We start from the raw sequence: 14,495 nt of genomic DNA on the forward strand, positions 1-14,495 counted from the left end.
TGAAGAAATAAAGAAAGAAAGGAGAGTGAACAACATGTATGCAACATTTAAGCAAGAAACAATCATGTCTGTGTTTATAAATGACATACTCTTCTGCAGAATGTATTCATGATGTTATACAAGTTCCTCACTTTCTTCTTTAAGGCTGTTACTCTGAGTAATCTCCCACATTTCGGGGTTGAAATAAACATACTCAATTTTTTCATCACACAAGCATTCTGGAAAGAAAAATGGTACTGTTAGTCAGTAAAGAAACACCCTAAATGTAACATTGTATTGTAAAAAAAAGCATCATTAATGGTCACACTAATTAACAAATTAAAGTGGTTTAAAAAAAACATGGATATTTTATATCAAGCTTCTTATGTGTCATGTCTATGTAGGAATGGCAACAAAAAAACATTTGAGAACAGTTGAGTAAATGAAAAGGCATTGGCATTTCTCATACCTACTGTATGCTAGTACTGTATATGTTGGGTTGCATAATTAGGGATCCCTGCTAAGGAGGGCAGTGTGCTACAGATAGGGCAAGTTGCTAGCACCATGCTGAGGATTACCTGGTATTTTATTGGCCAATATTCTACAAACATTGATTATACTGTATCAGCATGACAAAGAGAAAGCATGGACAATAGTTGCTAATTTTCTCTATGACAAATACAGTCTTTAGCAATTGCTCAGTGCGTGCGTAGGCGAGATATGGAAACATATAGCTACAGTGGTCGTTATTCGAACACTTCACGCGTGTATACATCGGAATACCCATGTCATGGCGCGTGATCTCTTCCAACCTTCCCGCCTTAAGACGCGAGTGCGGCAAGTGCAGAAAATTGCATTTTAGTGATCTGGTTTTTAAACACCTTAAACTGACACAGTAGCACTGTAGCACAGTACTGTACGCATTGCAATTCATTCATTTCATTGCACCCAAAGAAACAGAATCCATGAAATTAAAACAAAGCATCCGTGATAAGCGCGGGTGCCTGGGACGATTGGATGTGTGCTGTGTGGAGTACAGCAGAGCACACGAAATCGTCGCTGTGATTTGTTCGAATAATGGCCGCTGCATCTAAATGACAGTAGTTGATTGAATGACATAGCTTTGGCATTTCCCTCACCCACCATAGTACCATATGCGGAATGGCTGCGTATATGAAGGCCCAAAAAGACTGTTTCCTTCTATAACTCACAAAGGCCACATCCACATAGCTCTGTTAAGTGAGTTAATATGTTGTTAACCTAAGTTAACGTCATGTTATGTCCTTAATATGTGTCTTCAAAGTGCAATAACTTTAGGTTGCCATGTTTTCGGTTGATATTGCATTAAGTATTGTGGCCTTTAGGGCTAATGAGAAACAAAATAGGTGTCCCCTTAAAAACGGCTATCCACAAATGTCTGTTAAATTTAACACAGGGATTTAACGAGACAAAAGTTAAGTCATATGTCCAGGTGGCATTACTCCAAGTCAGACCCTGAAATATAGACTTTGAGAGAAAGAGATTGAAACCCCATTTTTGTAAAATACCAAGTGACTTATGTCATGGGAGACCAGGACTATCACACCAGGGATCAACTCTCTGGCAGAACAACAGAGTTAATAAAATAGAATTTATTGGAAAAAAGGTATCCATCATTGCGAATAAATAGACAACACACTCTAATCTGGGGAAACTGGGATTATCCTATAGATCTAGGCGCAGGGACCTTCCTAAAGTGATTTCCCCTGTTCTTTTCCTCACACAGTGCCTACAGGGATTCGTTTTTAGGTCTGGGACTGGCACTGCAACAGCCAGAGATATAGAACTGGAGCTAGAGCTTGAGCTAGCTAGGGGCCTCCCTCCCCTCCTTTTTATACCCCATGCCACAACATGGATACAATAATAGAGGGTTGAGGCCAGGTGTCTTCAATATGACTCAGCCCCTGATTGGTGGGTTGAAATGCAAACTAACTTTGGTTACATACCAATAGTTACATGGAAATATTGTGTAACACTTTGCAACTTTCAAGCTGAACACAACATTAACCCCTGGTACCTGAAGTGCTGAAATCAGGCTATATATATATATATAACATATACTGTATATATATATAAAAATGAAAATGGTTCGATTGTTAGTAGATGTGGGGATTCTCATTGGTCCGTCGGTCCCGCTGAAGATCCCTTGAAGAAGTCACTCACATGACGAAACGCGTCGGGTGTCGTGACGCATGACGCACTGACGTCATCCGCTTACCAGGAAGTGTGTATGCGGAATCTGTAGCAGCTACATGTGGTTTTGAATCAGCGTTTTTGTCAGACACAGAGTGAGAGGAGAGAGGCAGTTTTTACTGCATTGCTGGCGTGGCGCTCCTACATTATGCTGTGTGGACATTCCCTTTGTGACGCTGAAGGTCCCATCCAAGCGACACGAGTGCCAGTCCTTTGGATTCAGCTTTACCACCACTGAAGTGGATAACATCATCCCTCCCCTCATCTGCCTTGATGACATCTTATACTGATAAGTATCTGCCTTGTACACCCACAGCCTAGCATATTGCTCTGATTACACCTGGCTGCACCTTCCCCTCTCTACAGTTCCTGGAAGCTTACAGATTCTCTCCCATGAATGTTTTTTATATATTTGAAGTGAGTGCATGTCCTGGCGGCCTCTCTTCAATTTGAATAAATTTGTGTTTTTACAACAGTATTATGCTATGGAGCTGGCGCTTATTTTTCTCTTGTTCTTGTACATTTCGTTGATCTGGATAGATCATATAGAAGCTTGCCTCCCCATACAGTGACTGGAACATCTTTCTGGACTTGTTTTCATCTACTTTACTGGACTGGTCTGTTCTGTTTTAATTATTTTTTTCCACTGGACACTGTTCTATTTATATATATATATTGTGTTTTGTTTATATATAACTTATTTTGTTATATATACAGCTCAACCCCATTATAGCGCGGTCCTCGGGGGCCACCCGATCCGACCTCGCTAGAACCGGGGTCGCGCTAATTTGTTTTTTAAATGGCCGCCGCGCGCCCGATCGGGAGGGAGGAAGGAGGGAAGGAAGAAAGAGGTGGCCGGAAGCCCTACACGTCCCCCAGCAGCGGCCCTCCGAGTCCAGCCGCAACCTGCTCCTTACCTCCCACCACCGGCATCCATCGCCCTCCACCGGCATCCACTTCCTCCCCCCTCGAGGCCCCCACACCTACCGGCCCTCCGCGGCATAATCAGTTTTGGACCTAGCTCACGCAGCCCTCCGAGTCCCAGCCTGCTCCTCACTCACCCCTCCTACCAGCATCCACACCCCGCCCCCCTCCTCCCGACACCCCCCTCCTTCCGACACCCCCCTCCTCCCGACACCCCCCCTCCTCCTGACACCCCCTCACCTCCTGATGCCAGCTCGCTCCGATCTCAGCAGCTGACACCAAAGGTAGGGAGGGGAGTGGGAGGTGTGGTGTGCTGTGAGTGCTGTGAGAGTGTGCTGTGAGTGCTGTGCAGTGAGTGCTGGGAGTGTGTGCTGGAAGTGTGTGCAGTGAGTGTGTGCAGTATGCAGTGAAAGTGTGTGCAGTGTGTGCAGTGAGAGTGTGTGCAGTGAGTGCTGGGAGTATGTGCAGTGTGCAGTGAGAGTGTGTGCAGTGTGCAGTGAGAGTGTGTGCAGTGAGTGCTGGGAGTGAGAGTGTGTGCAGTGATACTGTGTGCAGTGAGTGCTGGGAGTATGTGCAGTGTGCAGTGAGAGTGTGTGCAGTGTGCAGTGAGAGTGTGTGCAGTGAGTGCTGGGAGTATGTGCAGTGTGCAGTGAGAGTGTGTGCAGTGAGTGCTAGGAGTATGTGCAGTGTGCAGTGAGTGTGTGCAGTGAGAGTGAGTGCTGGGAGTGTGTGCAGTGTGCAGTGAGTGTGTGCAGTGAGAGTGAGTGCTGGGAGTGTGTGCAGTGTGCAGTGAGAGTGTGTGCTGTGAGCAGTGTGCAGTGAGAGTGTGTGCTGTGAGCAGTGTGCAGTGAGAGTGTGTGCTGTGAGCAGTGTGCAGTGTGTGCAGTGAGAGTGTGTGCAGTGTGCAGTGAGAGTGTGTGCAGTGAGTGCTGGGAATATGTGCAGTGTGCAGTGAGAATGTGTGCAGTGTGCAGTGAGAGTGTGTGCAGTTTGCAGTGAGTGCTGGGAGTGAGAGTGTGTGCAGTGAGAGTGTGTGCAGTGAGAGTGTGTGCAGTGAGTATGTGCAGTGTGCAGTGAGAGTGTGTGCAGTGTGCAGTGTGCAGTGAGAGTGTGTGCAGTGAGTGCTGGGAGTATGTGCAGTGTGCAGTGAGAGTGTGTGCAGTATGCAGTGAGAGTGTGTGCAGTGAGTGCTGGGAGTATGTGCAGTGTGCAGTGAGTGTGTGCAGTGAGAGTGTGTGCAGTGAGTGCTGGGAGTGTGTGCAGTGTGCAGTGAGTGTGTGTGCAGTGTGCAGTGAGTGTGTGCAGTGAGAGTGAGTGCTGGGAGTGTGTGCAGTGTGCAGTGAGAGTGTGAGCAGTGTGCAGTGAGAGTGTGTGCTGTGAGCAGTGTGCAGTGAGAGTGTGTGCTGTGAGCAGTGTGCAGTGTGTGCAGTGAGAGTGTGTGCTGGGAGTGTGCAGTGTGCAGTGTGCAGCGTGAGTGTGTGCAGTGTGCAGTGAGAGTGTGTGCAGTGTGTGCAGTGAGAGTGTGTGCAGTGAGAGTGTGTGCTGGGAGTGTGTGTAGTGTGCAGTGTGCAGTGAGAGTGTGTGCAGTGAGAGTGTGTGCAGTGAGAGTGTGTGCTGGTAGTGTGTGCAGTGTGGCAGTGTGGCAGTGTGGCAGTGTGCAAAAAAAATGTAAAAAAAAAAATGTAAAAAAAAAAATTTCAAAAATGTAATTTTTTTTTTAAACGGGAGCCACGTCAAAACCGCGTTATAAGCGATTCGCGTTATAATGGATCGCGCTATAACGGGGTTAAGCTGTACTATCATATTTAATTTCTAAGTTTATCTCACACCATTACACATTTTTTACAACACAACAAATTGTTATTGCACTATTCTAGAACACACTAACACCCACACACTGATAGCACTACTCTCTTTTCTGTATGTGTGTGTATATATATATATATATATATATATATATATATATATATATATATTTATATATATATATATATACATATATACCACGTTCCTGGATGTGCAGCAGTATGAACCATTAACATTGAGTGTTTTTATGGTTTTGACTGGCTGTGGGATCTTGGCATATATGTTTGCAGAGTTTGCAACGTGTGTTATTGCACAGTTTTGTGCCATTATAAGCGTCTTTAGGTTTGTTATGAAGTTTTCTGTTGACTCATTTCTGTTTGAGGTTTGGTGGTTTCCGGAACACAAGAAGAACTCCTATTTCACACCACCAACAGGACGCAACGTCAAACTAGACAGCTACATACAGAGATTCAGATCGTGAGTTTCCTCACTTGATAAGAACAGCAGAAAAAAACTATGTACAACCTATCCCCCATGGAGAGATCTGCAATCAAGGAACTGTGAAACAACCACAACATCACCATCAAACCAGCAGATAAAGGAGGTTCAGTGCTGCTTATGAATACAAATAAATACATAGAAGAAGGCAATAGACCACTCACAGACAACATCTACTACAAAAAACTCACGCATGATCCAACACAGAAATATACAAAGCAACTCATGATTCTCATCAAATCATTCCCTAACCACCTGCAATCGCAATTAAAGAAACTAATACCTGACAACCCAGGAGTTGGGATCTTCTACATGCTTCCCAAAATCCACAAACCAGGAAACCCCGGCAAACCTATTATAACAGGTATGGATACACTCAGAGAACAAATATCAGGCTTAGTGGAGAATATCCCGAAACCTTTAGTTACAAGCACCAACAGCTTCAAACAAGATATAATAGATTTTTTTCAATAACCTTAACAACATCAACCAACTACCATTCAACATACTGCTAGTTACCATGGATGTAGAATCCCCTTACAGCAACATCCCCCAAAAGGCTGGTATTGTGGCATGCTTGCAATTGCTTACAACATCTTCCCTGGATCAGAAATACAGTGCTGATGTAATTACCAAACTGATAGAATACATCCTCACAGACAACTACTTCAGCTTCAACAAGGAAATGTACCTACAACTAATGGGGGCTGCTATGGGTACCAAGATGGCACCACACAATGCCAATCTTATCATGGTAAATCTTGAACAAACATTCCTAACTACATGCCCCCACAAACCCTACAAATACTACAGATACATTGATGACCTGTTTTTAATATGGACAGAGGGTGAAGGAAACCTAAAACAATACCACAAGTCCTGAACTCATTCCATCCATCAATTAAACTCAAATGGATTATATGGCAAATCAAGTAAACCTTCTAGATACAACAGTAACACGGAAAAATGGCAAACTACACACACCTGTATACAAGAAACCAACAGACAGATGCAGTTACCTCCACAACTTCAGCTTCCTTCCCACTTATACCAAACAAGGTATCATACACAGCCAGGCTATAAGATAACACCACATATGCTCTTACACTGAAGACAGAAACAGGCATCTGCCAACCCTTACCGAATCGTTCAGACAGAACGAAAAGCCCCACAAGAACACCTGCTACAATACAGGCAGAAAGAACCTACCACACGCATACCATTAGTGGCCACATACTGTACAACCCTACCCTACATGGAATACGAGAAATAATCAAAGATCTGCAACCCATGCTGGCAGAGGATGTGACATTAAAAGAAATCTTTCCAAAACCTCCCATTCTTGCGTTCCGGCAGTCACCAAACCTCAAACAGAAACTAGTCAATAGAAAACTTCATAATGAACTTAAAGACACTGATAATGGCACAAAAACGTGCAACAACACACGTTGCAAACTCTGCAAACATATATGTCAAGATCCCACAGCCAGTCACAACCATGGGACACTCAATGTTAAAGGATCATAATGCTGCAGATTAAGGAACGTGGTATATACAGTACGATTCAATGCAACAAATGTGACAAAGGAAAGCTACATTGGGGAAACCAGCCAAAAACGTCAAGGCAGAATGAATATGCACAGACACTCTATACTCTACCACAAAGAAGGAAGATACTGCTCACCAGTGGGACATCATTTCTCACAACCAGATCATTCCATCAATTATTTCAAAATCAAAATCCTCAATTGAATGTTTAAACGCACCCAAGAACGGAAAACATTTATACTCAGAATGATAAGACTCTTTGACAGCAAAACAAGGGGACAATGCGGATATGGGGTTTCTCACACACTATCAGAATTATTTGTAATTATCCTGTCTGCCTCTCTGCCCATATTTATATATACACACACACTATTATATATATATATATACAGATACACACACACACACACACACACACACACACACACACACACACACACAAACACACACACACACACACACACACACACACACACACACACACACACACACACACACACACACACACACACACACACAGTGGTGTGAAAAAGAAAGTAGACCCTCTGAATTCGATGGTTTTACATATCAGGACATAATAACAATCATCTGTTCCTTAGCAGATCTTAAAATTAGGTAAATACAACCTCAGATAAACAACACATGCCATATTACACCGTGTCATGATTTATTTAACAAAAATAAAGCCAAAATGGAGAAGCCATGTGTGAAAAACTAAGTATACATTATGATTCAATAGCTTGTAGAACCACCTTTAGCAGCAATAACTTGAAGTAATTGTTTCCTGTGTGACTTTATCAGTCTCTCACATCGTTGTGGAGGAATTTTGGCCCACTCTTCTTTACAACATTGCTTCAGTTCATTGAGGTTTGTGGGCATTTGTTTATGCACAGCTCTCTTAAGATCCAGCCACAGCATTTCAATCGGGTTGAGGTCTGGACTTTGACTGGGCCATTGCAACCCCTTGATTCTTTTCTTTTTCAGCCATTCTGTTGTAGATTTGCTGGTGTGCTTGGGATCATTGTTCTGTTGCATGACCCAATTTCGGTCAAGCTTTAGCTGTCAGACAGATGGCCTCACATTTGACTCTAGAATACTTTGGTATACAGAGGAGTTCATGGTCAACTCAATGACTGCAAGGTTCCCAGGTCCTGTGGCTGCAAAACAAGCCCAAATCATCACCCCTCCACCACCGTGCTTGACAGTTGGTATGAGGTGTTTGTGCTGATATGCTGTGTTTGGTTTTCACCAAACGTGGCACTGTGGTTATGGTCAAACATCTCCACTTTGGTCACGTCTGTCCAAAGGACATTGTTCCAGAAGTCTTGTGGTTTGTTCAGATGCAACTTTGCCAACCTAAGCCGTGCTGCCATGTTCTTTTTAGAGAGAAGAGGCTTTCTCCTGGCAACCCTTTCAAACAAACAATACTTGTTCAGTGTTTTTCTAATTGTACTGTCATGAACTTTAACATTTAACATGCTAACTGAGGCCTGTAGAGTCTGAGATGTAACTCTTGGGTTTTTTGCAATTTCTCTGAGCATTGCACTGTCTGACCTTTGGGTGAATTTGCTAGGATGTCCACTCCTAGGAAGATTGGCAACTGTCTTGAATGTTTTCCACTTTTGAATAATCTTTCTCACTGTAGAATGATGGACTTTAAATTGTTTGGAAATGGCCTTATAACCCTTCCCAGATTGATGGGCAGCAACAATTGCTTCTCTAAGATCATTGCGGATGTCTTTCCTCCTTGGCATTGTGTTAACACACACCTGAATGCTCCAGACCAGCAAACTGCTAAAACTTCGGCTTTTATAGAGGTGGTCACACTTGCTGATGATCAATTAATCAATGACATTTGATTAGCAGCACCTGTCTGCTACTTAGCATCTTAATTTCTATGGAAGCAGTAAAGGTGTACTTAGTTTTTCACACATAGCTTCTCCATTTTGGCTTTATTTTTGTTAAATAAATCATGACACGGTGTAATATGTCATGTGCTGTTGTTCATCTGAGGTTGTATTTACCTAATTTTAAGACCTGCTAAGGAACAGGTGATTGTTATTATGTATTATGTCCTGATATGTAAAACCATAGAATTCAAAGAGGGTGTACTTTCTTTTGCACAGCAACATGGATACAGGGATACAGCACATTAGACAATTTGATATTTCTGTAGCCTATTAGGCTGTGATTATAATACATTTTCCAATATTATTTTGGACTTTTCCTTTATTTTTTGGACTTTGATGGGTTACAGTTTTATATGTTTCTTTTCATATTGTCACCTAGAATACCCAGAGGTAATATTAGTTCTCCCGTGGCTTCTTGAAGAGAGAATTATATATTACAGGTTTCTTTATTACAAATGCAGGATTGTAACAGCAGGATTTTAGATGTTTTTATTTTCGTCATACATTGGTTGTCACTTATATTGCACTTATCTCACATGTGCTCTATATGTACAGTTGTTTACATATCCATATCTAAATATAGAGTCTGTTTTATAGTTCATTTGTATTGGATAATTTCTTGTCATCCCATTTCTTAGGGGTGTGACTACAGCTAGTTAGAGTTATCTCACAGATCAGTGGATGCACTATTGGAGAAGTTATTCCCTGATATATTTCTATATGATATTGTATATGTAGGGCAGTTCTGGAGAGTTGTGTTTATTCAGATATGTGTATATACATTTTTCAAGAGTGTAAATTTGCAATACCTCAGTGTTGGATAAATATATGGAAATCCACCATTTTGTATTCAGACCCCATTTACTGCTCCGACAAAGCTTATTCTAACAAAAGCCGCCGGTTGACCGGGACTTACACCCGGCTGGCGCTGAGAATAGACACCGCGCCAGCCGCATCCCCTCCGTGTCCCCCCTCCAATCCGCGTGCATTTTTATGCCCCTTCCCGACCCCCTAGCTGCTCCTGCTGTGCCCCTCTGCTTCCCCGCTCCCCCGCTTACCTCACTTCAAACCTTCAGGGGAGTCGGGGAAGCCGGGGAAGCCAGGGAAGCCGGGGAAGCCGGGCGCGCACGTGACTGTGACGTCACCGTGACGCACGGACGGGCCGCTTCTCCACGCTTCTCCACGCTGCCAGCACGCATCCTGCCGTGCTGCTTTTGTTAGAATTAGCTGTGTCGGAGCAGTACATCAGGAAATCCTGTTCCATCCAGAGGGACTTCAGGGAGGTCTTCAGGTTATGTTCTAGCCTTTAAATTACACTTTATATTTCTTTTAAGCAAAGGGACAGTATCCCAGTGTAGCCATGCCACCACTCCTGGCAGTAAACCCTGGTACAATCAGGCTGCCAGTAGTCAATATGGGGTTTTCCCCCTCCTTGGTGCTGCACTTGAGTGACACCAGGAGGTGGTGACATCCGGCCTGAGCATGACCAATCATGAAACAGACCTGGTTCCCTCTTCCTGGCTGTACTTAAGGGCAGTGCCACCCCAAATTCAGTAGTGCCTCTACCCCCTTGAGAGAGGGAGGTAACACAACCTAGAGCCTGACTATTGGGCCTTCTCTGGTCCTCTTCCCTCCGGGGGAGAGTGAGTGTGTATCATACCTCTGCCTCTGCTAGAGGGGAAGGGAGAGCTGGGAATGCTGTGAGTGCCCTTGGCCTGTAGTGAAGGTCCAGGGACCATCCTTCAGTGGGTAACTGAGAGTTGCTGGTGTGGGTAGAACCTGCCGTGTACTGTGCTGCACAGAGATATACAATAAACCATTCCTGTTATTGTACCTCCGGCCTGGTGCTTGATGTTACTGGGGGTTTCTACCGTGGGAGATCATCTTCAGTTCCCAAGAGCCCATGGCAGATGGAAGCGCTGCACTGCTAAAGAATATGTAGGGTATGAACCCCAGAAACCTGATCCTGTGTCGCAACTACCACCGGCGGACAGCTCAGCCCTCTTGGTACCAGCAGGTATTACGCACCACACGATCAGTAACGGCCACATTTTCCACCAGGTGGGGGAAACACTGTTACACCAGTATTAGTGGCCCAGAAGAAAGAGTGCTGAGAATAACTATACTACTGGAGGGCGTAGTCTCCACCTGCAGGACTAGGAAGAGGCCTAGGTGGGCTTCTGACAATTCCTAGACTATAGAATTTGGGGCTGTGTCAGGCAGGGCAAAAGGCTCTGAAATGAGATGAGCCACTATGTGACTCGTAGTGCGAGGAGCTGGAGGGACCTGTTCTGATCTGCTTAATCTGTCCTATTCACAACAGTTGTGCTTCTTCATGAATGTATGCCTGCATTTGAAGCAGTGTTCCAAGTTAATAAATTCAGTGGAAGACATCCTGGCACCCTGTACAATTATTCCTACTCCTCATACAAGCCCGCATGGATCCAGCTACCCTGAGAGGATCTTAAAACCCATCGTGTTGACGCAATCAGGTAAACCGCTGAGCACTTACATCCTTTATTCAGGTCTCAAAACTGTTTAAAGAGATAGAGACTGTATAATAACACTCATTTTCACTGTACACCCTATCCTTCATGCTGGGGGTGGGGGGGGGGAGGGGGATGGGGTAGGAGTGCTTATATGATTTATAAGTATTTTTAAATTATTATGTAAAAGTGTAGAGGTCTATGGTTGGGGCATATACAGTAGATCAAGGCCAAGATGTGCAATTTTGAGACAAAATATGAGCTCCATATGTACAGTATCAAAGGAGAACATATAATTGCTCCAGAATTACAGCTTTGTTTTGTCTTAATACATATGCTCCATAGAATCCAGGAGTTACTATACATTTTATCCTGTTCCTAACACCCCCACCCTAAAAAAGCAATTGTTCCCCTTGGGAAACTCACACACGATATTTTAGTTAATGGAATATTGATGCAGTGAAACTTCTTGCCCAGTCGGGCCTGAGAATAAATCGCCCTAAACAAATAAACAGTCAACTTTCTGCATAAACAAAGGCCACAGCTTTATTATGACAAAATACAGTAACATGTCAGGATTCTGCCAGGCTGCCTGTGAAATGTCTGGAGCCCACAGCATAGCCGTAGCACGAGACCCCCGCTGCTGAAGTTTGCAGCAGAATACAAATATATAACTTCTCAAGTACTTCAGCCCTAGGGTGACCAGATTTTCAAATTTAAAAACCGGGACACATTAAAAAATATTTATAAAACAAATTAAATCAAACTGTGCCCCCCACCCCCTTTTTTTTTTGCTATTTTCCCTCTCCCCCCATCCTCCCTCTCCTCCCATCCTCCCTCTCCCCTCCCTCTCCCCCAATCCTCTCCTCCCTCTCCCCTCATCCTCTCTCCTCCCTCTCCCTTCTCCCCTCATAGTCTCTTCTTCCTCTCATCCCTATTCTCTCTCCTCCCTCTCCCACCATTCCCTCTCCATCCTCTCTCCCCCCACTCCTTCTCCATCCTCCCTCTCCCTCTCCAGCCTCTCTCCCTTCCCTACTCCCTCTGCACTCTCACCCCCCACTCCCTCCCCATCCTCCCTCCCCCCCACTCCATCTCCATCCCCCCACTCCCTCCTCTCTCCCCCTTTTGCTTTTTTCCCTCTCCACCATCCTCCCTCTCCACCCATCCTCCCCTCCCTCTGCCCCATCCTCTCGCCTCCCTCTACCCCCATCCTCTCTCCTCCCTCTCCCCATCCTCTCTCCACCCTCTCCCTCCTTCTTTCCCCATCTTCTCTTGTCCCTCTCCTCCCATTCTTTCTCCTCCCCCATCCTCTCTACTCCCCCCATCCTCTCTCCCCCCACTCCCTCTCCATCCTCTCTGTCCTCCCACTCCCTATCCATCCTCTCTCCACCCCACTTCCTCTCCATCCTCTCTCCCCACCCCAACTTCCTCTCCACTCTCCAATCCCTCTCTATCCTCTCCCTCACACTCCCTCTCCATCCTCCCCACCCACTCCCTCTTCTCTCCCCCCACTCCCTCGCCATCCTCTTTCCCCACCCCTTCTCCATCCTCTCTCCCCCCACTCCCTCTCCATCCCCTCCCTACCCCACTGCCTCTCCATCATCTTTCCACACCCACACTCCCTCTCCACCCTCTCTCCCCCACTCCCTCTCCATCCTATCCCCCCCACATCCCTCTCCATACTCTCTCCCACCCCCCACTCCCTTTCCATCCTCTCTCCCCCACTCCCTCTCCATCCTCTCTCACCCTCCACTCTCTCTAAGTCCTCTCTCCCCATCCCCACTGCCTCTCCATTCTCTCGACCCCACTCCCTCTCCATCCACTCTCCCCCCCACTCCCTCACCATCCTCTCTCCCCCATATATACACACAAACACTACACCATATACACACATACCAAAACATGCAACATTAGTTTAACACAGACATACCATCTACAAATACACATTTATATTCAACATATACAAACACTAAATATACAACATATACATGCACATAATGCATGAAAGACACATATGCATTACAAATATGTCCACTTACCAGCACAAACTTACCAACACACACACACACACACACACACACACACACACACACACACACACACACACACACACACACACACACACACACACACACACACACACACACACACACAGACACATATACACACAGAGAGAAACACACATACACTGAAAGAGAAAAACACAGAGAGACAGAGACAGAGACAGAGACAGACACACCCATTAAAAAACACACACACACACACACACACACACACACACACGGAACCGGGAGATCTATAGAGGAGCAGCTTTAAGCAGCAGCTCAAAGCAAGAGTGCTCTGCAGCGCCACCTATTGCCCAGAAGCTGTAGCAGCCAACAAAACCCTGCTCTCCTCCTCCCTCCTACCGGCTACAGCTGTTCTTATCTGATCGGCTGCGCTGGCATCCTCCTCTGATTTCCTCAAACCTCCGCTCTCCTCCTACCCACTCAAACCGGTAGGACACCTCACTAATAACCAGGACTGTCCCAGATAAACCAGGACATTTTCACAATTTTTGGGGCAACGAGACAGCTCACTAAAAAACGGGACTGTCCCGGCTAAACCGGGACATCTGATTACCGTATTGAGGCCACTTTTTTTTTTCAAACCATCATATTTCACCACAATTAAGGCACAGCTTTGCAGCAGTCTACTCTCCCAAGCAAAACCATTAAAATGGTCAAACCACCTTCTTTCTATTTGTCATTAACCAGGTCACTGCCTCTGACACCCTCTGTCTGTCCTTTTGTCCCTCTATGTCTTCCTTTTTCTTTCTCACTTTCTGAAGGGGGTTCCGAGGCCCTTGTACTACTGTTTGGGTTCCAGCCTCTCAGTTTTGAAAATGCTGCCATAACCACTAAGTGAAAAAATATATGGGGAAATCTGTGCTGCTACATACAGATTGTTCCTTTCTTTGTTTCACCTGTAAAGTAATTATATTGCCATCAATGGCAAAGCAACTAAACATGTGAGACAGAATATATTTCATGGTACTCAGTGAAAATAAAACCATATTCATACAGATGTAGCAAGACGCAGCGCGCAAGTGTCTGCTGCTATGTCACTATGG

General features: G+C 45.0%; 1 protein-coding gene across 3 annotated transcripts in view; it reads right to left on the bottom strand.

The window, feature by feature from the left end:
* The window catches only part of CYTL1 (cytokine like 1), a 45,221-nt gene that overhangs the window by 2,302 nt on the left and 28,424 nt on the right, over positions 1–14,495 (bottom strand). For 2 of the 3 annotated variants that reach the window (XM_075569550.1, XM_075569541.1), the window contains exon 3: positions 90–218. The exons of the other annotated variant lie outside the window; for it this stretch is intronic. In XM_075569550.1, the coding sequence (XP_075425665.1) occupies positions 90–218 (129 nt within the window). The remainder of the gene's footprint in view (positions 1–89; positions 219–14,495) is intronic. 3 annotated transcript variants of the gene reach the window in all.

The sequence above is a fragment of the Ascaphus truei genome, chromosome 1, assembly GCF_040206685.1.
Source record: "Ascaphus truei isolate aAscTru1 chromosome 1, aAscTru1.hap1, whole genome shotgun sequence".
NCBI lineage: Eukaryota > Metazoa > Chordata > Amphibia > Anura > Ascaphidae > Ascaphus > Ascaphus truei.